The following is a 26,838-nucleotide window of genomic DNA, read 5'->3' on the forward strand; positions in this document are numbered from 1 at the left end:
TGATGGGTACAGTGAGGCTGCAATTGATGGGGGGGTTCAGTATTTTTCAGTTCGTTTGCGCCCCCCCAAAAAAATTTTGAGCACCAGCCGCCACTGGATATGGAAATGATTATCAACATGAACACATACACCAAATACTCAGGTTGAACTGGATGGACTAGTGTCTTTATTCAACTTTACTAACTATGTAACTATTGATCAGGGCTAATTGCCCCATGTACATTAGACCTTAAGATCATTCAGAAAATTCAATTTTTTTTTTTTGTAGGCCAGCTATCCTTCAAAGGTAAAGGCTGCTCGAAAGTGATGGATACTAGGGGGTCAGGCTATGCCTCCCAAGTTAGCTCATTTGGAATATTTCAACGTTCTAATAGGTTTCTGAACGTATTTGTCAAATCTCTTTATATAAACAAATTCATAATCTGTGCTTAGTGGCCTTGAAGACCATGATAAATGGCTCTAATCAAAATGGAAACAATATAGAAAACCAAGAATATGTTCAAAGGGATCCCTATCGGCATTGTTTACACAACCTTCTGCCGTGAAACCCGATCGCAGTTAATATTCCCACTCACATTATATACAAGATGAATGTAAATATTTGCATTATATTCAACATTCTTTTTTTTAAATTCCGCATGTTGTGCCAATATCAGCTGAATCAATGCCAGAATGTGTAGATGTGCAGATGACGTAGGAGGGGGATTGGGATTCTGAAGCCACAAGCTATATATCAAGTAGAGATTAAACAAGAATAGAGAGCCTGTCCCATTACCAGCCCTGCAATCTACAGCAGAAATGCCTACTATAATTACCCAGACAATCATCTGCTGGAGACGCTCGTCCCCGAGGATGCTCACCCCTGAATGCACCGCTCTCACCTTGTCTGCTCGTAGTCATGATCAGCAATTTGTGGCTTGTCTTTGTGTAAAGGACCAATCTCCTGGTGCCAAATATTTATTCACAGAGAACATGCACTGATTTTGGCTTCCATGCATGGCAATGGTACTTTCCTATTGTCAAATGGTCAGAAGAAACGTACACCAAAAAATGTAAATAAAGATATATATATATATATATATATATATATACACACACACACACACACACACACACTACTAAGGTGGGACACCTCTGCCGTATAGCTACATAGTTACTTAGTTACAGTTACATAGTAGGTGAGGTTGAAAAAAGACACAAGCCCATCAAGTCCAACCTATGTGTGTGATTATATGTCAGTATTACATTGTATATCCCTGTATTTTGCGGTCGTTCAGGTGCTTATCTAATAGTTTTTTGAAACTATCGATGCCCCCCGCTGAGACCACCGCCTGTAGAAGGGAATTCCACATCCTTGCTGCTCTAAAGCCTCGTACACACGATCGGACTTTATACAAAATTTTCCGTGGATTTCTGTCCAAAGGGCGTTGGCCGTGAACTTGTATTGCATACACACGGCAGGACTTTTTAGGCAACAAACACGAACGTAGTGACGTTTCAACGTACTGACGACACTTCAAAAGAGGAAGTTCAATTCTCCGGCGCCACCCTTTGGTCAACTTCTGTATTGTTGTCTGATCTTTTGCATTGGTTCTGAGTATGCTTGTTTGTACTTTGGACTAAAGTCCGATGGTTTTGTGTACACACGATCGGACTAGCCGACGTCGGACTTTTGTTGCCGCCAAGTTTGTCTGTTTGCACAGCCAACATTTGTCCGATGAAAACCGAAAAAGTTTGTCCGATGGAGCGTACACACGGTCGGATGTTGCCTTAAAACAGCTAATTTGCATGTTTGTTGTCAAAAAGTCCGATCGTGTGTATGGGCCTTTACAGTAAAGAACCCTCTACGTAGTTTAAGGTTAAACCTCCTTTCTTCTAATTTTAATGAGTGGCCATGTGTCCTATTAAACTCCCTTCGGCAAAAAAGTTTTATCCCTATTGTGGGGTCACCAGTACGGTATTTGTATATTGAAATCATATCCCCTCTCAAGCGTCTCTTCTCCAGAGAGAATAAGTTCAGTGCTCGCAACCTTTCCTCATAACTAATATCCTCCAGACCCTTTATTAGCTTTGTTGCCCTTCTTTGTACTCGCTCCATTTCCAGTACATCCTTCCTTAGGACTGGTGCTCAGAACTGGACAGCATACTCCAGGTGCGGCCGGACCAGAGTCTTGTAGAGCGGGAGAATTATCGTTTTATCTCTGGGATTAGTCCCTTTTTAATGCATGCCTATATTCTACTTGCTTTGTTAGCAGCAGCTTGGCATTGCATGCCATTGCTGAGCCTATCAAAAACTTGGTACTAAAGGTACTAAATAAATACAAACTAAAAATAAATATAAACACAAAACTGCAAAGGAGGTATTGCCCTTCCTGCCTTACGAAAATACTACCAGGCCTTTCACTTAGCAAGAATTGTGGATTGGAATATACACCACCTGGTTAAAGACTGGTTTTCAGTAGAACACATACAAATTCCACAACCCTTAAAAACCCTGCCTTGGATACATCCAAATCATCAGCCATCGGCGGCTAAATCTGACCCCCTTGGTTGGGTCCTCTGACTACACTGAAAGGCAACCCAGATTTTCCCCCAGGACTAGAACAAAACTTCCTCTTGAGAGACTGGCTCCATAAAGACATTCTGACTAAGCACTTCTTTAGAGGGAACACTCTCAAATCAAGAGACGATATTAATAGAGAAATTACCCCGAATTCCATATCACAATGGAAATATATACAAATCAAACACTACTTGACCAAACATGAGGCAGCTCACACATGGACAAGACCTCTCACTACTCTAGAAAATCTTTGCTCCCAAAAAACTCAAAACATGCCATTTCTATCTTATATATATATATATCTCTTTGGGGAAATAACTGATTTCACCAATACGTCATGTCAAACATGGGAACGAGGCCTCAATACCCAACTGACACCAACAGAATGGGAAACAATTTTCATGTATGCCCACAAAGGATCTCTTAATGTAGCAACTCAAGAATACAGATTCAAAATTATTACACGTTGGTACAGAACACCCACCCTGCTAAACAAATTCTATCTATCTATTCTATTCTAACAAATTCTATCCATAAGTCTCTAGTAGAAGTTGGAGATGTGGAAATGAAGAAGGCTCCATGATTCATATTTGGTGGTCGTGTCCCATGATCCAGACATTCTGGGAAATGGTCCACGACACAATTATTTCAGTCACGTCAGAAAATTTAAACTATACTCCGGCACAATACCTCTTGCACCATATTAAAATATAAGAAAAGATACCTCAAATCTTTACCTATGTTTATGATAAATGCCGTAAAAAACATTGTATACCGTACCACTGGCGTTCAAAAAATACTCCTTCAAAAAAAGAATGGTTTCCTAGAATCAATCACATTGAGAAAATAGAGGAACTTATCAGTATATCAGAGAATATCTCAATGTTCACTTCAACCTGGTATAACTGGATACAAATCAAATCTATACGTCCTATTATTTCCAAGAGCCCAAATGCGATCCTTGTGAAATAATATAAGTGGCGCTAAATACCAGTGATAAACCATTCAACACTCGAAGGTGATCTAGTGCATCTATCTACAAAAGGAAATTGGAATAGATGAAGTGAATAAATCTATATCAGAGAAAAACTGTTCAATATAAAATTAACAGTGAAAGTGTGCCATACACAAAGCAATATCAATGACACATAAAACAAAAGTGAGATCAAGTGGTAAAGTCCATAAAGTCCATAGACAGACCACCGTGCAGGAAATGTGATGAATCTGGAAACGGTTCACCAATTCACTTAGTGTCAGTGACTCCACTCCCCTTGAATTCAGCACTCACCGACTCAAAATGCCTCACACTCTCGTGTTTTGGCAACAAAGCATAGATGTAAAGCGGATCAGCTGAGGGTGTAGGCTCCGAATTCCTTGTTAGTCCCAGTGTCACCGACTCAAAATGCCTCACACTCTCGTGTTTTGGCAACAAAGCATAGATGTAAAGCGGATCAGCTGAGGGTGTAGGCTCCGAATTCCTTGTTAGTCCCAGTGTCACTTCTTTGTCAGCATTGGGCTGCCTTCCTGAACATGGTGGACCTTGCCTGTGCAATGTGCATTGGCACAGCAGCTTGTAACCTTCATCTGGGATCTCCTTGCTGCAGTGCTTTCTCTACCCTGATTCCTTTCACATGTGTGGTTTGGCTGTGCTCACCTATGAGCACAGCCAAACCACACATGTGAAAGGAATCAGGGTAGAGAAAGCACTGCAGCAAGGAGATCCCAGATGAAGGTTACAAGCTGCTGTGCCAATGCACATTGCACAGGCAAGGTCCACCATGTTCAGGAAGGCAGCCCAATGCTGACAAAGAAGTGACACTGGGACTAACAAGGAATTCGGAGCCTACACCCTCAGCTGATCCGCTTTACATCTATGCTTTGTTGCCAAAACACGAGAGTGTGAGGCATTTTGAGTCGGTGACACTGGGACTAACAAGGAATTCGGAGCCTACACCCTCAGCTGATCCGCTTTACATCTATGCTTTGTTGCCAAAACACGAGAGTGTGAGGCATTTTGAGTCGGTGAGTGCTGAATTCAAGGGGAGTGGAGTCACTGACACTAAGTGAATTGGTGAACCGTTTCCAGATTCATCACATTTCCTGCACGGTGGTCTGTCTATGGACTTTATGGACTTTACCACTTGATCTCACTTTTGTTTTATGTGTCATTGATATTGCTTTGTGTATGGCACACTTTCACTGTTAATTTTATATTGAACAGTTTTTCTCTGATATAGATTTATTCACTTCATCTATTCCAATTTCCTTTTGTAGATAGATGCACTAGATCACCTTCGAGTGTTGAATGGTTTATCACTGGTATTTAGCGCCACTTATATTATTTCACAAGGATCGCATTTGGGCTCTTGGAAATAATAGGACGTATTGCACTGTTTATTTAATAAGTGGCAGCTTTGGATTCACTCCATTAACTTCTCATACATTTAAGTTTTACACATTTGTTTTCATACACTTTGTGCTTTAATTTTCTCACATCTCTCATAGGGGGTGAACACCCCTTTATTTGGCATTGAGCGCAGTGGTGAGAACTCAGGAAGGGCGCGTTGGTTTGAGTTTTCGTTTTTTTTTTGATACAAATCAAATCTACTAATGTCTATGAAGCGGCAATATAACATGATAAGAGAAATGGAAAGAGAAGGTAAAAGATAATGGAAAGGAGACAGAAGGAAATAATAGATTACATATGCTCCCCGTCCCCCTTTTTTTCCTCTTCCTATATCATTTCACCCCTAAATTTATATTTCAGTCTAATAGAAATTGGTCAAATACAGATTACTATAACTTTAAAAAGATGATTTTTTTTTTATAGTTCTTCTAAGATAAGATGTTCACTTGTATAACTTGTTATATATCTTATATTACAAAATCGCATTTTTGAATACATTAAGCGCATCTCACTTCAGTTGTGTAATACTATACAGTTTTGAAACCAAATCTGTTCTAATGTTGCATCTTTATATGATGTATGCTGTTTTGATACACAATAAAATGTATGGAACAAAAAGAAAAAAAAACTGCAGCCGCTGTGCAAAAGTGCTGTAACCTTAAAAGTGATAGAAAATATGAAACAGCGCTGGCAGCATATATTATTTTATACAATTCATGGTGATTAGTGCCATATAAATCAATATGTTTATGACATATAAAATCAAAAATGCAAAAAATATATACACAAATCTGTAAAGTGCTTGGTGCTTGTATAGTGATTGAAAAAAAGTGCAGCGGTGCTCCAGACTTGCAAGGTGTGAGGTGCCACACTCCCCCTTTGGTGACCCCACTCACCAGAAACAACAGACCCTCAGCTTCGCAGTCTGGGGTCAAATAGGCTGTGATCTATTGATCTATTGATCTGGGATATGTAGGATGGTTGCTCAAAAAAACTCTTCCAAGAGTGTTGCTTTATACCAGAAAGGTAACACACTCCATAAATGGGGAAACAAAGAAAAAGCTCATAGTGAAATACTGCTAAAATAAATTGTAGAGCGCAATCTAGGTGCCACTTACAGGATATCTGGCAAAAACAGGGATCAGGGAAAACATCCGAGTTCGCCGCTGTATTGCTTCAATGGTTAACGTGAACCGGAACTGCATTGACGCGTTTAGCCCCTCCTCCAGGGCATCATTAAAGGACCTCCTTTGATGACGCCCTGGAGGAGGAGGGGCGAAAAGCATCGATGCACTTCCAGTTCACGTTAACCATTGACGCAATGTCCGCCTCCATGGAACGCACACCATACAGCGGCGAACTCGGATGTTTTTACTGAATGTCCTTCATTCAAAGAGCTCTTTTCATTGTGATAAGTGATAGTACAAGTTCTATAAATGGAAGAGGGTAGCAGAATGGGTGGGCATAGTTGGCACGCTTTATGAATGTTGTATTAACCCCTGCACCACTGGAAGATTACCTTTTGGGAGTGTGTGTATGTGGGGTGGGGGAGATTCTGTCTTCCATATTGTGACACACTTTTATCCAAAACATTGGAAGCCTGACCAGTATGACAAGGTAGACTCTTTTATGGCAGGACCTACACTAAACTACAATACCCGATCCTACGCTGTGCTAGTGATTTTTGTTCTAGTGTTGGATACATATTTGTAGTAGGCCTCAACTTATATCTAGAGAAGCCCGCAGCAAGACGCAGTTAGGCGCAGAGCTGGCATGACAGGGTAGCGGGGCAAAACCAGCAATGAGAGGGGTTAAACTCGTGGGAGTGTAGTTTGCCAGGGTAGGGGGTGGCCTTAGAGGTCTGTTCCTGGGGGGTAGGAGGAGCCTGGGTCTGGTGGTTCAGTCACAGGTCACTGGAGGAAGAAGGAACTCCCACCCTCCTGCCCTATTATTTGGTTTGATTGTATATATGTTGGTTATTGGGGGTAAGGGGTAATGATTGGGGATCTTTGGAGGCGTTAGAAAGTAAGATCAATATTATTATTATTATTATTATACAGGATTTATGTAGCGCCAACAGTTTACGTAGAGCTTTACAACTTGAGGGTAGACAGTACAAATACAATACACTTTAATACAGTAGGAATCAAAGGGCCCTGCTCCTTAGAGCTTACAATCTAAAAGGGAAGGTCAAGAGATACAAGAGGTAATAACTGTGGGTGATGTGCTGATTGAGAAGATAAATGTACAGTTGTTAGGTGGGGGCCAGATAGGCTTCTCTGAAGAGATGAGTTTTCAGGGATCGTCTGAAATCAATATGGCATCAATATGGCATAAGTGGGGAACCATCATGACATGGGATCCTCGGTTGATGCCAGTTAACCAAGGTTTAACTGGCATTGGTCAATGGGTATCAGCATGAGAAGGTGCAGAGTGGTATGGTCCTCAAATCGGCGCCCAGCGACTGGGGACCTTGTGTGGCACGCTGATATGAAGAAGTAAATTTGGTTAGTGCCTTCAAGGATCCTTAACACGGTTACAACGTATCTGTGAAGGGATTGTTTGTAAATAAATGCTATGGTTAAATGTTAATAAAATGGCTGGTGCGGCCAATTTACTCCAAAATGGGTCTGATTATTGATAAGGTGTAGTTGGATTATGTTATTATAGGTACAGGCAGTTTGCATCTGTCTTACCATAGTCATGCTTTGGTTGTCCATCAGTATTTATCTCACTACTGTACATACTGTAAAAGGTATGATAAATGTTTTTTAGAGTCAGTACAGTGGCTTCTACATAGCACTTCTACATAGCAGCACTATCGGTTTGAATCCCAAGTTTGTATGTTCTCCATGGCCTACTTGAGTTTCCCCCGTGTACTCTAGTTTCCTCCCACACTCCAAAGACATGCTGGTAGGCTAATTGGCTCCTCTCTAATATGGTCCTAGTATGTGTATGTATTTAAAGTTAGGTACCTTAGATTGCAAGCTCCTTGAGGGCAGGGATTGATGTGAATGTACAATATATATGTAAAGCGCTGCATAAATAGACGGCGCTATATAAGTACCTGTAATAAATAATAAACCAGATAAAGAAACATGGTATTGAAGTATAATGGTTTTGACAAAGCAACTCATTGTCTCACTAAAGAAAACATTTCAATTCCTTTTTGTTTCAGATACACCAAGCTGAAACTTCAAGTCAACCAAGAGGGAAAGATTCCTGTGAAAAAGTAAGTTGTGCCATGGCATTTTTATTCCTGTTCCTTTATCATTCACAAGAGACTCTGGAGGGGAGGCCCACCGCTCCAAGCTGCAACAATCTCCCATTTATCGAGTGTTGGTCTCAGAAGCCCGTCCATGCTCCATGTGAAGTTACCACCAGGAAAGGAAAGTCGTACACTGGTAACGTTACCAGTCTCCGTAAGTTTATTTGACCATACAATCCATGCATCCAGTTCCGCCTGAAGGCTACCCGTCGCTGATGCGTTTAACCCTTATGGGCTTAGTCATAGGGTTCTCAACAGTTCCATCTCTATGACTAAGCCTATGAAGTTGGAATGCATCAGAGAGGGATGGCCTTCATGTGGGAACTTACCACATGGATTGTATGGCTCAATAAGCATACTGAAAATGGTGACGTTATCGATGTGCAACTCTGTTTTCCTGGTAATGACATGATTGGGTTTATCTATAAGCTGTTGATATGCAAGAGGGGGGTAGCACTTGCTGCTCTAGTTGCCCTTTCTGGGGCTTTGGTGATCTCGCCATCCAAAGCAGTAGCAGAGTTAGCAGGTCTACAGGATCTGAAGCTGCGCCTAGACCATTAATGTGTACTTGGCTTATGCTACAATCTGCTTTTTCATCATTGACAGACATCTGTCGTGTTGATGTCATCACATCACCCTTGTCATTGACAAGAATCTGTCATGATGTAAACTTGTGCTGTGTTCAGATCCATAAAGAAAAAAAAGAGAAAAACCTGCTTTAGAGGGCCTGCACATGGACCATATTTTACTGGAGTACAAAAGCCACCTGTGTCCTGGCAATGGGGAATGCTAGAAGACAGTAGCCACTTGCGTCCTACTAACTGAGGATATTAAGTGGCAATAGCTGCCTGCGTCTTGGCAGTGAAGGATGCCAGGCCCCATTGGCCACCTGTATCCTAGCAAATGGGGATGTGCTAGGCAGCAATAGCTGTCTCTGCCCTAGCAACAGAGGGCATTAAATGAAAATAGCTGCCCATGTCCTGGCAAGGAAGGATACCAAGCAGAAATGGCTGCCTGCTTCCTAGCAATAGAAAACATTAAGCCGCAATAGCTGTCTCCACCCTAGCAATGGAGGACACTAGTTGGCCATAGATGCCTGCATCCTAGCAACAAAGGATTCCAGGCGTCAATGGCCACCTGCATCCTAGCAACTGGGGATGCTAGGCAGCAATAGCTTTCTGCGCCCTAGCAACAGAGGGCATTAAGCAACAATAGCTGCCCACATTCTGGCAAGGAAGGATGCCAGGACGGAAATGGCTGCCTGCTCCCTAGCAACAGAGAACATTAAGCAGCTATAGCTGTCTACACCCTAGCAATGGAGGATGCTAGGTGGCAAAGGATGCCTGCGCCCTTGCAACAGAAGATGCTAGGCAGGAACAGCTGCCTGCATCCTTGTAACGAAGGCCACCTGTATTTTAGCAACAGAGAGCACTATACGACCACAGCTGCCTGTGTCCTAGTAACAAAGGATGCTAGGCGGCGGCTGGCGACAGTGTGCTCCTTTGAAGTGCATCCTAACAATTGAGGATGCTAGGCAGCTTTAGCAGCCTTTGTTCTAGCAACGGAGGACACTACACAGCAATAGCTGTTGGTGTCCTAGCAACCAGCAGGCTGCATTAAAGCTGTATGCATTAAAGCAGGGATATGCAATTAGCGGACCTCCAGCTGTTGCAAAACTACAAGTCCCATCATGCCTCTGCCTCTGGGTGTCATGCTTGTGGCTGTCAGAGTCTTGCAATGCCTCATGGGACTTGTAGTTCTGCAACAGCTGGAGGTCCGCTAATTGGATATCCCTGCTTTAAAGCATGTAAATGCTGCTCAAACATTACATGTGCACAATATGCAGAGCACGTTTTTTTGCAGGGTATTTGTTTGTACGTAAAAATAGCATCGTTTTACGGCCGACGCTATAGGCGGCTTGGTGTGAAAGCCGTCTCAAGACTCTGTAAAGGGGCATTTTTATTTTTTAAAAACAACAATCATGATGTACGTACCTGCTCTGTGCAATGGTTTTGCACAGAGCAGCCCCGATCCTCCTCTTTTGGGGTCCCCCGCTGGTCGCTCCTGGCTCCTCCCTCCTCCATAGCTGTGATTGACAGCAGTGAGAGCCAATGGCTCCTGCTGCTGTCTCTGAGCCAGTAAGGAGAGAGAGGGGAGAGAACCTCTGCTTTGATACACTGGATTGAGATCGGGCGCAGGTAAGGTGGAGGTTGGGGGGGGGGGGGGGGCTGCATACAGAAGGTTTTCTTATCTTAATGCAAAGAATGCATTAAGGTAAGCAAAAAACTTTTACCTTTAGAACCACTTTTTATATTACATTTTATATTTTATATTAAATTGCATCTGTTTGCTTTAATTTTTTTTCCTGTTCTTGCTACAGGATCATCCATAGTACACCTGTATATTTTGCCTGCCAGTAACAATTTGGCTGCACTGAAAATACTACTAGTCACTCCAAATATCTGGAGAGCTGATAAAGTGCAGACAAACCTGTCAGGGAGCCGTATAAATAAATGTACAGTAGAGGTGACCTTTTCTCAGTGGAAAGTGTGTGCACAATGTGAGTTCAGATAAACAGACATAAATCAGAGAATAAGCATCTCATTAATTGTGTGCCATAAACAACACATAACAGTATGCAGCAGGGAGAAAGCATGTGCTAAGCTTAGGCACAGTTAGGACCCTGTATATACTGGTCTTTATATATATGTAGTCATTTGTCCTGCATTTATGTTGGGGCAGGTGAGCTCCCTACACCTGTCACAACATACCGGAGAAAAATGTTAGGGACCATAAAAGGAAGTACTGTATGGGTTACTTAGCAAGTCTGTAAATTAAGTCCTCTGACCAGTTAAGGCATTTGCCCCCCAGGGCCATTATTATTAAGATACGCTATATTACCAAAAGTATTGTGACGCCTGCCTTTACACGCACATGAACTTTAATGGAATCCCAGTCATAGTCCGTAGGGTTCAATATTGAGTTGGCCCACTTTTTGCAGCTATAACAGCTTCAACTCTTCTGGGAAGGCCATCCACAAGGTTTAGGAGTGTGTCTATGGGAACGTTTGACCATTCTTCCAGAAGCGCCTTTGTGAGGTCAGGCACTGATGTTAGAGGAGAAGGCTCGTAGTCTCCGCTCTAATTCATCCCAAAGGTGTTCCATCGGGTTGAGGTCATGATCATTCCCACCTCAGCGCCACTCTGTGCAGGGCAGTCAAGTTTCTCCACCCCAAACTCTCTCCTTCATGTCTTTATGGACCTTGCTTTGTGCACTGGTCCAAATCATTTGGTGGAGTGGGGATTATGGTGTGGGGTTGTTCTTCAGGGGTTGGGCTTGGCCCCTTAGATCCAGTGTAGGGAACTCTTAAGGCGTCAGCATACCAAGACATTTTGGACAATTTCATGCTCCCTACTTTGTGGGAACAGTTTGGGGATGGTCCCTTCCTGTTCCAACATGACTAAGCACCAGTGCACAAAGCAAGGTCCATAAAGACATGGATGATCGAGTTCGGGGTGGAGGAACTTGACTGGCCTGCACAGAGTGGCGCTGAGGTGGGAATGTCCATACCGGGTGCTATGCCCTTACTTCAGCTTAGTAATGACCTCCATTACTAAGCCCCTTAGGTAGTGCGAAACGCATTGGAGGCGTGGCCTGAATAGAGCCGGTGTTCTTTCAAATTAGCCAACTCGTCAGAAACTCCAACTATGTCACTTCTGTTTTTTTTAAACCATCAGTATTTGGAGATTTTGAAAATTTCTGTTTGGACACAACACCAGAAACCGAATACAGTCTAGTACAGGAAGATTTAGCTGTTTTGACAGCACAGCGGCTAATGAGGACAAAGTTGTCGCCGCCTCGGAGGCGGACATTTTGTTGGCTAGTATCGCTCATAATATCGTGCACTGGACTCTAATCGATTGCCGGTGTTGTGTCCAAACAGCTATTCATCAAAATCTCCAATTACTGATGGTTTAAAGAAAACCGGAAGTGACGTGGTTGGAGTTTCTGACGAGTTGGCTAATTTGACAGAACACTGGGATGAGGCTGCTGCTACTATAGTGACTCTCGGGTCCTGATGGGGTGCAGCATGCAAGGTTATTTCCATCCTTTATACTACAGCTTAGTAATGACCTCCATTAAAGTGGTTGTAAACCCATTACAACCACTTTTACCTATAGGTAAGCCTAGATTAAGGCTTACCTGTAGGTGCTCGAAATATCTCCCAAACCTCCGCGGTTTAGGAGATATTTACAAAAAAGGCGATCGCCGTTGTCTACGGCACAGGCGCATTTTAGACTCATTTAGAAACGGCGAGTGTGCCGTTTCTAAAGGTGATCGTGCCGTGACTGGCGGCCCCGGAAGGAAGATGGAAGAGGGGACAGCAGTGACATTGGATGCTCTGGTTTCAGTTAAGTGACACATAATGGGCTACTATGCGATGCATAGTAGCCCATTATGCTTTACCTTTGCAGGGTGACAAAGAGGAAGTAAAACCCATCAGGGTTTACTTCCTCTTTAATAAGCCCCTTAGGTGGGGCGAAACACGTTGGGGTGGCATGGCCTGGACAGAACCAGGCTCAGGTTTCAGCTACTATAGTGACTGTCGGGTCCTGATGGTGTGCAGCACTCAGGGTTATTTCCTTTATACTACAGGCCAGTGTTACCAAACTGGTTGCTCAGGACGTCTGAGCTGAATAGCATAATTGGTTGCTAGGATGTTGACCGCAATATCATTTGCTACTGTATCAGCATCCTAGATGTAATGGCTGCATGATGATCTGCTGCGTGGTGATCTGGCCAGTAAGTCTGTTGTTTTTCAACAGAACAAGCTGTCCCGCAGATGTAGCAGTTACAAGGATAGGACAAACTATTTACCATTGACAGGGGTGCTTACAATGATCAGTCTATGATGACGAAACACGTAGGGTGGTGCTGAGCTACGTGACGTCGCCACATTTGACGGCCGGACATTGTGTTGCTTGGAAACAGTCATTTTTACTGCTGTCAGTGGACACAAATGTATTTTTTTTTATTCGATACTTGTGAGCACTTTGGAACATTTAAATAAAGCACCTTAATAGTAATACTGCACAATGATGTTTATGTTTTATATCTATGTGAGATTTGATTAACATCTGGGAAGGAAACTCTGCTAGGTGACTCCAGTCACGGTGGATGTGGAGGAGCTTCATGTCCTTGTTGTAAATGAAGCTGTTTTGACTACTTTATTCGGTAGTCCAACGCTTATGGTAAGGGTCAATGTGTGTCCTCCCTATTGGTGGTGGTCTTCATTGCAACACCCATTGTTTTGGATCGCTGTCACTTGACTTTTTGGAACTCCACCGGCGATTGGACACAGCGGGAGCCAATCAGTGGGCTGGCTGACCTGATTTCTGCCGGGGCCTGCCGATCGTTCCCGAGAGAGACAGAACGGCGGTTTGCCTATGTAAACAAGGCAGATCACTATTCTATCATTAGGGAAGTTTGTGCTTTCTGCTAAGAAGGAACACGGATCTCTGCCTTCTCACAGTACAAGCACCTCCCCCACAAAGTTAGTAATCACTCCCTAGGAACACATTTAGCCCTTTGATCGCCCCCAATGTTAACTTCTTCCCAGCCAGTGTCATTAGTACAGTGATAGTGCATATTTTTAGCACTGATCATCACTGTATTAGTGTCACTGGTCCCCAAAAAAGTGTCACTTAGGTTCCATTTTTTCCCCCGCAATGTCACAGTCCCGCTATAAGTCGCTGATCGCCGTCATTACTAGTAAAAAAAAAATGTAAAAAAATTCCATAATTATTTCCCATAGTTTGTAGACACTATAACATTTGCCCAAACCAATCAATATACGCTTATTGGGATTTTTCTTACCAAAAATATGTAGCAGAATACATATTGGCCTAAATTGATGAAGACTTTTGATTTTTTTTTCCATTTTTTTTTTTTGGATATGTTTTATAGCAGAAAGTAAAAATAATTTATTTTTTTTCAAAATTGGCAAAAAAAATTGTCTTTTTTTGTTTATAGCACAAAAAAAAAAAAACATAGAGGGGATCAAATACCACCAAAAGAAACCTTTATTTGTAGGAAAAAAGGACATCAATTTTAATTGGGTACAGCGCCGCAACGACCGCGCAATTGTCAGTTAAAGTAACGCAGTGCAATATCGCAAGAAATGGCCTGGGGGTAAATCTTTTCCGGCGCTCAAGTGGTTAATGAACACAATATTGGAGGCGTGTATCGGATATTTATATAAAAAAGAAAAAAAAATCATCATCTTTGTTTCCAGGATTATTTATTTTCCAATAAAATGTCAGGTGATTTATTATTCACGTTCGTGAAGTGGTCGGGTCTACTGTGAAAACATCAGTTTTTCTGGGGAAAAAAAGAAAAAGAAAGTTATTGTAAAGTTTTAGGGCATTTTGAAATTAAAATAATGAATTATGCAGATCATACTTGTCATCATCATTAGGGAATATAGCAGCAAGGACATATTTAAAAAGCCGTGGATTGAAGATGAAACGGAAAGTGAAAATTGTCTCAGGCAAATCAGATCATGACAAGCTTAGGATTTTTTAGTAGGTCACAGAAATGAAATTATAATGGTAATGCAGGAGTGTGGCACCCAGAGAATAACGGGAGAGAGAGAGAGAGAGCTTTTATCGCTATATATTTTAGGCTGTTCATCTTTGGCTGCAACGTCTCTAAAATACGTCGTCAATATACCAGGGCTGTACCGAAAGTAATGCAAAAATGGGCAGAACTTTTTTTATTAACTTATATAGGTATTAAATAGTTACAATTTCCTATATTGGTAGAGTTATGCCCCGTATATACGATAGGATATTCCGACAACAATGTTCGATGGGAGCTTATTGTCGAAAATTCCGACCGTGTGTAGGCTCCATCGGACATTTTCCGTCGGAATTTCCGACAAACAAAATTTGAGATCTGGATCTCAAATTTTGCGACACCAAAATCCGTTGTCGGAAATTCCTGTCGTGTGTACACAATTCCGACGCACAAAGTTCCACGCATGCTCGGAATAAAGCAGAAGAGCCTCACTGGCTACTGAACTTCATTTTTCTCGGCTCGTGGTACGTGCTGTACGTCACCGCGTTTTCCCGCGGAATTTCCGACAACATTTGTGTGACCGTGTGTATGCAAGGCAAGTTTGAGCCAACATCCGTCGGAAATAAATCCAGGATTTTGTTGTCGGAAAATCCTATCGTGTGTACAGGGCATAACTCTTCCTGTAGAGCGTGTGTCAGCAACCTGTAGATTGCGATCTACCAGTAGACTGCGATCTACCAGTAGACCAGGTTACTGGTAGATCGCGGTCTAGGTTTGCTGATCCGCCATCCCAGAGCATCAAACCGAGTGCAATGCAGAGGGATTACTTGTAAAGTTGGAGCTGTAGTAGGGAGCAAGAACCACATAAGCCGATGCCTCCTCTGTAGTGCCGGCTCCTGTCCCATGCGGAGTGATACCAACTGCACCCCACCTCTTATCCCAGCTTGCCGTCTCCAGAGTGGTGCCAGCAGCAGGAAAGAAGAGATCTTCGTGCCAGTGTGAAGCAATACACCGGGCATAATAGTATAGGGCTGCTTTCACACTGATGTGCTGCGGTTTACCCACACCACGGGTGCAGCGTGGTGAACCTGCAGCTTTCCTGCGGGTTTTCTGCGCTTAGCCATAGACTTCTATTATATCCTGCAGGTTTGGTGCACTTGAGTGCAGGAGTTTTGGCGCGCTTTCAGAAAGTGCACCGCGCCACCTGATTTAAACCCATGATTGGCATGCAATGTACGCTATTGCAACACGATACAAATAAATTTATAAATGCAGCGCTGATGGGTGAAATATAAAGCAAAGTGACAACATATCACCCAGAAATAGTGTAGAACTAGTGATAGCTTGATGGTAAAACACAAGCAGGTGTGTACAAATCAAAATGGACTATTAAATGTATGTGGAAAATCAATCTACAATGTTTGTAAAAAAATGGTGTCCATAGTGAAAAAATGTTCATCAATGAATACAGACAAGTTTCATGGGGAAAAAGATGTATATAGTCAATGCCTTTTCAACCAATGGGTGGAGCCCATGAATTTTCTTCATGCGGCCTAAGCCAACATACAGCTGTGATAGTAGAAGAAATGGGTACGCTTACCACAAAAGGTGGACACACTCACCATACGGTGGTGTGTCAATCAGGCATTTGGATCGATCAATCCTGTGGGTGCTAGGTAGAAGATCGTGATGGTATAGAGATGCACTTCAATGGCCTCATCCGGAGCAATAATGGATGGATGGTGGTGGTCAGGTCTCCAGCAGATGGATATGCTTAAATTAACATGAGGTGGTCAGATGGATGGAATATGCAGGCTGTTTGCCCCAGTTGAAGGACTAGTGTCCGAAACACGTCGGGTTGCTGAGCCTTTGTGCCTTGCCTCACGATGAGCGCCCGGCCACGAGCGATCGCGGGCACAAGAGGCAGAACAGGGATGTGTGTGCGTTAACACACACATCCCTGTTCTATGAGGAGAGACAGATCGTAAGTTCCTATTAGCTAAAAACAACGATCTGTCATCCCCTCTAGTCAGTCCCCTCCCCCTACAGTTAGAAACACACACTGGGGAACACATTTAACCCCTTGATCGCCCCCTGGTGTTAATCCCTTCCCTGCCAGTGACATTTTTACAGTAATCAGTGCATTTTTTATAGCACTGACCGCCGTATAAGTGCCAATGGTCCCAAAAATGTGTCAAAAGTGTCCGATGTGTCCGCCATAATGTCGCAGTCCTGATAAAAATCGCAGATCGCCGCCATTACTAGTGGAAAAACAAATAATAATAAAAATGCTATAAATCTATCCCCTATTTTGTAGACGCTATAACTTTTGCGCAAACCAATCAAAATACGCTTAATGCGTTTTTTTTTTTGTTTTTTTTACCAAAAATATGTAGAAGAATACATATCGGCCTAAACTGAGAAAAAATGTGCTTTTTTTAAAAAAAAAATGGGGATATTTATTATAGCAAAAAGTACAAAATATTGTGTTTCTTTTCAAAATTGTTGCTTTTTTTTTTTTGTTTATAGCACAAAAAATAAAAACCACAGAGGTGATCAAATACCACCAAAAGAAAGCTCTATTTGTGGGGAAAAAAAGGACGTCAATTTTGTTTGGGTACAACGTCGCAGGACCGCGCAATTGTCAGTTAAAGCCACGCAATGCCGAATCGTAAAAAATGGCCTGGTCATTCAGCAGCCAAATCTTCCGGGGCTGAAGTGGTTAAAGTAGAACAATATGCAAAAAAAAAAATTTTTTTTTCATTTTGGATAGGGTAAAGGAGGGTTATTTCCCCTGTAAGGTTTATTTTTGCCATCTTTGTCCCATTGGAGAGATTTCCCTTCACTTCCTGTCCCATAGCCAAACAGGAAGTGAGAGGAAATCCCTGCAAATTAAGGGAATTTCTTGGGGACACCCCAGGCCACCAGAACCAGTGTCCCCCCCATTGGAAGATTTCCCCTCTATTCCTTTTCTGGGGACAACCCAAAATTTGGGATTTTCTTTCTACTTTCAATGATAAATAGCACAAATAAAGAGGGGGAAATCTCCTTAATGGGGACACAGACAGCAAAAAAAAAAAAAAAAAACTGACAGGTGTTCTGATTCATCTTCACTCCATCCAAAACTAAAAAAAAAAAAAAAAAGGCACCCATGCATGTCTGCAGAGGTCTGCACATTTCTGTGTGGTGTGGGGAATGCATGTAGAAAAATGCACGTTTCCCACACTGCAAATTGTGTGGACCAGCGCTAAGAAAAAAATAAAGGATTTTGGCTTCTGCTGTTAAAAAAAAAACAAAACACACACACACATCAACGCAACAAAACGCATTACAAATGCAAATCAACTCAATTGCATTTAAAAAAGTAAAGTGCGCCCCCCAGTGGCGGCTAAACCTGTCACCGAAAAATGCATCACTTAAGGGACTTTCTGCAGTACACATGTTGGCACGGTTGCATGCCAGAGTTAGAGCATTTTTAATGGTTAACCGCTTACCGACCGGCCTCTGTATATATACGTCATCAGTTTGAAGAGGGGTATCTCAGTAACGGCAGCAGCTGCAGCCACAACCGAGGTATCCATCTTTAGGGCCGGCGGTTCTGTTTATGATAATGGTGGTCTCTGCAGCGAATTCACCGCAAGATCACCGTTATCGGCGGCGGGAAAGGTGCCACTCCCCCCTCCCGCCGCGCTACTGACGGCTCTGGTAAGCGGCGGAGGCATTTGGGACCTTTCACGTCCGTGGTATGGAGACGAGTGAGGGGGAAGATGGGCCCCCCACCCGTCTCCATACCATAGGAGGGCGGAAGCGATGTCAAAACGTCACTCCCACCCATACGTCTTAAAGCCACATTTTTCCAATGTCATTTTTTCAAATGACACTTTTTTTTTTTTTTTTAATTGCATTTTAGTCCAAATATGAGATCTGAGGACTTTTTGACCCCTGATCTTATATTTAAAAGGACCTGTCATGCTTTTTTTTCTATTACAAGGGATGTTTACATTCCTTGTAATAGGAATAAAAGTGACCCCTTTTTTTTTTTTTTTAAAACAGTGAAAAAATAGATAAAATCAAGTAAAGTAAATAAGAAAAAAAAAAAAATTTTTAAAGCGCCCCGTCCTGCCGAGCTCGCGCGCAGAAGTGAACGCATACGTGAGTAGCGCCCGCATATGAAATCGGTATTCAAACCACACATGTGAGGGATCACCGCGATCGGTAGAGCGAGAGCAATAATTCTAGCCCTAGACCTCCTCTGTAACTCAAAACATGCAACCCGTAGAATTTTTTAAACGTCGCCTATGGAGATTTTTGAAGGTAAAAGTTTGACGCCATTCCACGAGCGGGCGCAACTTTGAAGCGTGACATGTTGGGTATCAATTTACTTGGTGTAACATTATCTTTCACAATATAAAACAAATTGGACTAACTTTTGTCTTATTTTTTTATTCAAAAAAGTGAATTTTTTCCAACAAAAGTGCGCTTGTAAGACCGCTGCGCAAATACGGTGTGAAAAAAAGTATTGCCATATTACCGCCATTTTATTCTCTAGGGTGTTAGAAAAAAAAAACAATATATAATGTTTGGGGGTTCTAAGTAATTTTCTTAGCAAAAAAAATAAAACCTGTTTTAAACATGTAAACACCTAAATTCCAAAACGAGGCTGGTCCTAGTGGTTCTAGAGGCAGAAGGTTTTTATTTACCTTAATGCATATTATCCCTTCTATTCTATGCGCCATTGGCTCCCGCTGCTGTCAATCAAAGTCAGTGAGCCAATGAGGAGAGAGAGGGCTGTGTCTGAATGGACACACAGAGCTGTGAGTCGGCTTGGGTGCCCAAGCTGCTTGCTGTTGGGACACTCGGCAGGAGGGAGGGGCCAGGAGCACAGAAGAGGGACCCGAGAAGAGGAGGATCGGGCTGCTCTGTGCAAAACCACTGCACAGAAGAGGTAAGTATAACATGTTTGTTATTTTTAACCAAAAAAAAAAAAAAAAAACAAGACTTTAGTATCACTTTAACTCTAAACTGGTGACCTATAGGGGATTTTAAAGTGGTTCTATAGCCTCAAAGTTTTTTACTTTAATGTGTTCTATGCATTAAAGGAGTTGTAAAGGCAGGTTTTTTTTCTATCTTTTTTTTTTTTCAAATAACAATTTTTATTAAACATATATGTAGGTAGATACAAAGGACAATGAAGCTGTGTTATTAGTAAACAAACAGTATGTCATGTGTAAATGCCACATGTGTAAAACATCATGTAATATTATAAAGTCAAGTGCAAATAAATATAGGTTAAGCTGGAACATAAATAGTCCTAAAAGAAATACATGCACCCAAAAATGAACATAAAAAATATATATGTGCGTAATATTAGTGCTGATTTTAAAAATCCCAAAAAAACACAAAAAGTATACCCAAAAAATGCACAATTAGAATCAATGGTGTAATAAATAATTGACGTGATGCACCAAGATTATCAAAAATAAGATCCAAATGATATAAGTGTCCAAACAAAAATAAAGTTCTATATATGTAAAAAAGAAAAAATCTGTGAGAAGTGTCTTTGCTTCCAAAGGATCCCGTTTGAATTGTTGTGGTTGTTATGTGATCTCCTCCTCTGGAACCCCCAATTGTGTCCCCACTCACCGAAAAGCCCAACCCCTGCAGGGGTAATGAGCATATGAATGTAAATCCACTGGCAGAAATCGATCGGTGTCCCCCTCTGTGATTCCACGATCTCCTTCCTGGTTGGGTTACCGCTAGTCCTTTAAAAAAGTCCACCAGAGCGTATCCATATGTATGGAGAAGAGAGGAGCCTCATAGTGTAAATCCAAAAATTTTATTATTTAACCAGTCAGCTTACATTAAAACAAAATAAAATGAAATAGGTAAAACGAATGGTATCTGACTGAGAAGTGACACTGCTCCGCCAGCTAGTGAAGAGTCAATAGCCGAGACAGTAGCGAGGCAGCGGCGTGCGTTCCACAGCCGGACTGCCGGAAACCGGAAGTAAATGAACAACAGCTTAGAGCGACGTATGCGTACCAACGTGACCAAGGTTGATGTCAGTTGCCAGAATAGTGTCTCGTATCAATAGGAGGAATAGTGCTTCAGGGGCTAAATAAAGGCCACAGTTTGTAGACCATTGCTCTGGGCAGTGGTGTATTTTGGTTTTGTGCTGCCCTAGGCAAGACTAAAATCAGACGCCCCCCCCCCATGTAAATTTACCCCACCCCTTCCTGTTTAATGCATGTGACTCCTTCCAAAATTGAAGGACTGCAAGTTCCAGTATGAACCCCTGAGCTATCACGGGTTCATGTTCAGACCTGTAGTCCTTCACTAATTTTTAGGGGGGGTGATATCCTCAACTCTGAGGGGTTCATGCTGGGACCTGCAGTCCTTCACTTTTGGGGGTCACATCCCTAGATCTTACAGGTTCATGCTGGAACCTGTAGTCCTTCACTAGTTTGGGGGGGAGTGTCGCATCCTCAGCTCTGAGGGGCACATGCTGGGGGGGTCACATCCCCCAAAAGTGAAGAACTACAAGTTCCAACATGAGCTCCTTAGATCTAAGGATGTGTTTCCCTCCAAAATTGAAGGACTACAAGTCCCGGCATGAACCTCTAAGATTTAGAGATGTAACCCTTTAGATCTCACGGGTTCATGCTGGAACCTGTAGTCCTTCATTAGGAGGATGGAATCAGTGGCAGTGCTTGGGGGGGGGGGTTGGGTTCCGTATCTTTGCTTGGGGGGTGGGTGAAATGTCAGTGCTTGGGGGGAGTGGGTTCAGTAACTCTCACTTGCTGTTACCTGTCAGTCAGTGTCCAATTGATTCCCCCTGCCTGCATGCAAGAGAGGGGAGGAGAGAGAGGGTTAAGGAAGGTGAGAGAGAGAGAGGGGGTGTGTGGGGGTGGGTGTGTGGGGTGGGGGAAAGAGAGAAGGGTGTGAGGGGGGGGGGAGAGAGGGGGGTGGGGGTGGGAGAGAGAGGAGGAGGGTGTGATAGGGGGTGGGAGAGAGAGAGAGGGGGTGTGTGGGGTGGGAGAGAGTGGGGGAGAGAGAGGAGGGTGTGAGAGGGGGTGGGAGAGAGTGGGGGAGAGAGAGGAGGGTGTCAGAGGGGGTGGGAGAGAGAGAGGGAGTGGGAGAGAGGGGGTGTAGGGGTGTGAGAGAGGAGGGTGTGAGAGAGGGGGTGGGGGTGGGAGAGAGAGGAGGAGGGTTTGATAGGGGGTGGGGGTGTGAGAGAGAGAGGGGGGTGTGAGAGAGGGGGGTGGGGAAAAGAGGGGGCGGGTGGGTGGGGGAGAGAGAGGAGGAGGAGGGTGTGAGAGAGAGGGGGGGTGGGGGTGGGGGCGGGAGAGAGAGGGGGTGTGAGAAAGAGAGAGGGGGGTGTGAGAAAGAGAGAGGGGGGTGTGAGAAAGAGAGAGGGGGGTGTGATAGGGGGTGGGGGTGTGATAGGGGGTGGGGGGAGAGGGGGTGGGGGGTGTGAGAGAGAGGGGAGGAGGGTTTGAGAGGGGGTGGGAGAGAGGGGACGGGTGTGTGGGAGAGAGAGGAGGAGGGTGTGAGAGGGGGCGGGTGTGAGGGGGTGGGAGAGAGAGGGGGCGGGTGTGTGGGGGTGGGGGAGAGAGAGGAGGAGGGTGTGATAGGGGGTGAGTGTGTGGGGTGGAAGAGAGAGTGGGGGAGAGAGAGAGGAGGGGGGTGGGAGAGAGAGGAGGGGGGTGTGGGGGCAGGAGAGAGAGAGGGGGGGTGTGGGGGCAGGAGAGAGAGGGGGTGTGTGAGAGAGAGAGAGAGAGATGTGATAGGGGGTGGGAGAGAGAGAGGGGGGTGTGAGAGAGGGGGGTGGGGGTGAGAGAGAGAGAGGAGGAGGGTGTGAGAGGGGGTGGGAGAGAGGGGGGCGGGAGAGAGAGAGGGGGGTGTGAGAGAGGGGGCGGGTGTGAGAGAGGGGGGGTGGGAGAGAGAGGGGCGGGTGTGTGGGGTGTGAGAGAGGGGGGTGGGGGTGGGTGTGTAGGGTGGGAGAGAGAGGGGGGCAGGTGTGTGGGGGTGGGAGAGAGAGAGAGAGAGAGAGAGAGAGAGAGAGAGGTGGGTGTAAGAGAGGGGGGAGAAGGTGAGGGTGGTGGGAGAGAGAGACCCCCTAGCCATGCCTGCAGTCCCTACTACTGCCCCCTCCCTGTGACTATCCCAGGCAGCCTGTCTGTGTTGGTAGTCCAGTGTGATGCACCTACCTCATGGTCAGCCTGTCTTCCTGTTCCAGGACAGTCACAGCTGGGAGAGGAGTTGGAGAAGGAGTCGGGGATGCTGATCAAGTCAGGGTGGCGGTGAAGCGTAGTCTTCTCTCACTCCCTCCCGGGCTCTTGGTTGTGGCAAGCTGTCAGCCTCTTCCCAGCTGCCGGGGCCTCCCTCTTGCTTTTTGAAAATGCCGCTGCCCTGCACCCCACCACCACCGGACCAACGGCGGACTCTCCAGGACCATGCAAAAGGGCGGGGCTCAGCTCAAGGGGCCAGGCAGCTGCTTTGAGCCCCTCCGCGCTGGAGAAGTAGAAAGTTAAGTCCTCCTCTGCTTTAAATGCTGGGCAGGGAGGGAGTCGCTGCCGTGATGTCACCAGTGGCCAGGAGTCAGGTGGAAGCGGAGCCGAGCCAGCACTACCGCGGCTCAGTCCGCCCCTGTCCCATGCATTCAGGACTGCTCCCAGTGTCACTTTTATTCCATGCGGGAGTCGGGACTCTGGAGGACGGGTCAGGGAGGGGACTTTTTTTGCAGGGGGGGGCGGTGTGCCGCCCTAGGCCTGGGCCTTGTTGGCCTAGGCCAAGAGACAGCTCTGGCTCTGGGGTGTTTGCATTAAGAAAATATATCATGTTTGGGAGGGTTTAAGTAATCTTCAGGCCTAAAACATGTGTGTAAAGAATGCAAAACAGCTCTGGTAGTGAAAGGGTTGAAAAAAAATTTGCAATTGTGTGAAAGGAGGGAGTAACTTAATGGAAAGTTGGTAAGGAGGGTGAGAAGGGTGAAGAGGGTGAGGAGCAGTGTTGCCAACCTACCAGATTGAAATTTACTGATAGGACACCCAAAATTTACTGGCACAGCCACGTTTTTACTGGCAGTTCCAAAAGTTACAAAATTACAGTTTTAAGTGCAAATTCCAGTGTTTAGGCTACAAATAAGTACAATATGCAATTAGCAATGTGATTTAGGGTAGATATTAAGGCAAAAAGCATATTTCCTATTTTATTTTTAATATAGCAAGTAGCTCAGGCACAGGACTCAGGAGGGCAATACATTAGAATGGGTGAACACATGAAATTGACTCTCACAGTGATACTGACAGCAGTGTGCAGCAGCACAGATCACCGACAGGACATGCCCCCTCCTGAGACACAGTGACATTCTCTTACCATACCAGGTGGTCCCTTCAGTCCCCTCCAGTCCAAACATCACTGACAGTCCCGCTCCTGGCTTGCCTTAATCCCGACCTGCAGACTCGCACACGAGGCTCCCTTGCACCATGAAATCACACGACACGCTCAGACACTGCCTCCACCTTGACTGCCTCCAGCCAGCACCGCCCCAACAAACTGTGTCAGGCACTTGGATAGTCTTGGTCGGCTCCAGGCCCAAGCTGCACATGCGCAGTTGCGTGCCAATCGTCACAGCCATATTTTTTACTGGCAACTTTTTCCTCCTACTGGCATTTACTGGCAGGAGAAAAGTGCCCATTTTTTACTGGCTGCCAGTAAAAATACTGACAGTTGGCAACACTGGTGAGGAGGGTGAGGAGGGTGTGGAGGGTGAGGAGGATGAAGAGGGTGAGGAGGGTGAAGAAGGTGAAGAGGCTGAGGAGGCTGAGGAGGGTGTGGAGGGTGAGGAGGGTGAGGAGGATGAAGAGGGTGAGGAGGGTGAGGAGGGTGAAGAGGGTGAGGGGGGTGAAAAGGCTGAGGAGGGTGAAGAGGGTGGGGAGGGTGAGGAGGGTGAAGAGGGTGGGGAGGGTGTGGAGGGTGAGGAGGGTGAGGAGGACGAGGAGGGTGTGGAGGGTGAGGAGGGTGAGGAGGGTGAGGGGGGTGGAAAAGCTGAGGAGGGTGAGGAGGGTGAGGAGGGTGAAGAGGGTGGGGAGGGTGAGGAGGGTGAAGAGGGTGCAGAGGGTGGGGAGGGTGAGGAGGACGAGGAGGGTGAGGAGGGTAAAGAGGGTGAGGAGGGTGAGGGGGGTGAAAAGGCTGAGGAGGGTGAAGAGGGTGAGGAGGGTGAGGGGGTGAAAAGGTTGAGGAGGGTGAAGAGGGTGAGGGGAGTGAAAAGGTTGAGGAGGGTGAAGAGGGTGAGGAGGGCGAGGAGGGTGAAGAGGGCGAGGAGGGTGAGGTGGGTGAAAAGGTTGAGGAGGGTGAGGAGGGTAAGGAGGGTGAAGAGGGCGAGGAGGGTGAGGGGGGGTGAAAAGGTTGAGGAGGGTGAGGAGGGTAAGGAGGGTGAAGAGGGTGAGGAGGGTGAAGAGGGTGAGGAGGGCGAGGAGGGTGAAAAGGGTGAAGAGGGTGAAGAGGGTGAGGAGGGTGTGGAGGGTGAGGAGGGTGAAGAAGGTGAGGAGGGTGTGGAGGGTGAGGAGGGTGAAGAGGCTGAGGAGGGTGAAGAGGCTGAGGAGGGTGAGGAGGGTGTGGAGGGTGAGGAGGGTGAGGAGGATGAAGAGGGTGAGGAGGGTGAGGAGGGTGAAGAGGGTGAGGGGGGTGAAAAGGCTGAGGAGGGTAAAGAGGGTGCAGAGGGTGAGGAGGGTGAGGAGGGCGAGGAGGGTGTGGAGGGTGAAGAGGGCGAGGAGGGTGAGGTGGGTGAAAAGGTTGAGAAGGGTGAGGAGGGTAAGGAGGGTGAAGAGGGCGAGGAGGGTGAGGGGGGTGAAAAGGTTGAGGAGGGTGAGGAGGGTAAGGAGGGTGAAGAGGGTGAGGAGGGTGAGGAGGGTGAAGAGGGCGAGGAGGGTGAGGAGGGTGAAAAGGGTGAAGAGAGTGAGGAGGGTGAGGAGGGTGAAAAGGGTGAAGAGGGTGAGGAGGGTGAAGAGGGCGAGGAGGGTGAAAAGGGTGAAGAGGGTGAGGAGGGTGAGGAGGGTGAAAAGGGTGAAGAGGGTGAAGAGGGTGAGGAGGCTGAGGAGGGTGAGGAGGGTGAAGAGGGTGAAGAGGGCGAGGAGGGTGAAGAGGGTGAAGAGGGCGAGGAGGGTGAGGAGGGTGAAAAGGATGAAGAGGGTGAGGAGGCTGAGGAGGGTCAGGAGGCTGAGGAGGCTGAGGAGGGTGAGGAGGGTGAGGAGGGTGAAGAGGGTGAGGAGGGTGAGGAGGGTGAGGAGGGTGAAGAGGGTGAGGAGGGTGAAAAGGGTGAAGAGGGTGAGGAGGGTGAGGAGGGTGAAGAGGGTGAAGAGGGCGAGGAGGGCGAGGAGGGTGAAGAGGGTGAGGAGGGTGAAAAGGGTGAGGAGGGTGAGGAGGGCGAGGAGGGTGAAGAGGGTGAGGAGGGTGAAAAGGGTGAGGAGGGTGAGGAGGGTGAGGAGGGCAAGGAGGGTGAAGAGGGTGAGGAGGGTGAAAAGGGTGAGGAGGGTGAGGAGGGTGAGGAGGGTGAAGAGGGTGAAGAGGGTGAGGAGGGTGAAAAGGGTGAGGAGGGTGAGGAGGGTGAGGAGGGTGAGGAGGGCAAGGAGGGTGAAGAGGGTGAGGAGGGTGAAAAGGGTGAGGAGGGTGAGGAGGGTGAGGAGGGTGAAGAGGGTGAGGAGGGTGAAAAGGGTGAGGAGGGTGAGGAGGGCAAGGAGGGTGAAGAGGGTGAGGAGGGTGAAAAGGGTGAGGAGGGTGAGGAGGGTGAGGAGGGTGAGGAGGGTGAAGAGGGTGAAGGTCCACTTTAGGGATTTTTCCTGACTATGGAATAAGGGAACACTTCTATGTGTTTACACTTCCACTTTAAAGTACTAAATACATTCAGGTCTAGAAGTCAATTATGTGAAAGAGCTTCTTATATTATACAAACAAATGATGTAAAGTTCACACACCTGCACAGAAAATGAGATATTTGACATTTTTATAGCTTTGCTTTTC

At 45.6% G+C, this 26,838-nt stretch overlaps 2 protein-coding genes across 3 annotated transcripts in view; both read left to right on the plus strand.

Moving 5' to 3' along the window:
• The window catches only part of PLCB1 (phospholipase C beta 1), an 887,199-nt gene that overhangs the window by 501,218 nt on the left and 359,143 nt on the right, over positions 1-26,838 (plus strand). For both annotated transcript variants that reach the window (XM_073628625.1, XM_073628626.1), the window contains exon 6: positions 8,149-8,202. In XM_073628625.1, the coding sequence (XP_073484726.1) occupies positions 8,149-8,202 (54 nt within the window). The remainder of the gene's footprint in view (positions 1-8,148; positions 8,203-26,838) is intronic.
• Positions 14,688-26,648, plus strand: LOC141140690 (uncharacterized). The gene is made up of 3 exons (XM_073628118.1): positions 14,688-14,772; positions 24,937-26,064; positions 26,116-26,648. Exons 1-3 carry the CDS (start codon positions 14,688-14,690, stop codon positions 26,646-26,648), a joined length of 1,746 nt encoding a protein of 581 aa, XP_073484219.1.

This window comes from Aquarana catesbeiana, linkage group LG04, assembly GCF_042186555.1.
Source record: "Aquarana catesbeiana isolate 2022-GZ linkage group LG04, ASM4218655v1, whole genome shotgun sequence".
NCBI classification, from domain to species: Eukaryota; Metazoa; Chordata; class Amphibia; order Anura; family Ranidae; genus Aquarana; species Aquarana catesbeiana.

Coding starts and splice junctions, on each gene's coding strand:
- LOC141140690 (XM_073628118.1), top strand. CDS start 14,688: ATGCAGATCATACTTGTCATCATCATTAGGGAATATAGCAGCAAGGAC. Junction 14,773..24,936: donor GATTGAAGATGAAACGGAAA/GTGAAAATTGTC, acceptor AAGAGGGTGCAG/AGGGTGGGGAGGGTGAGGAG. Junction 26,065..26,115: donor GGCTGAGGAGGGTGAGGAGG/GTGAGGAGGGTG, acceptor AGGAGGGTGAAG/AGGGTGAGGAGGGTGAAAAG.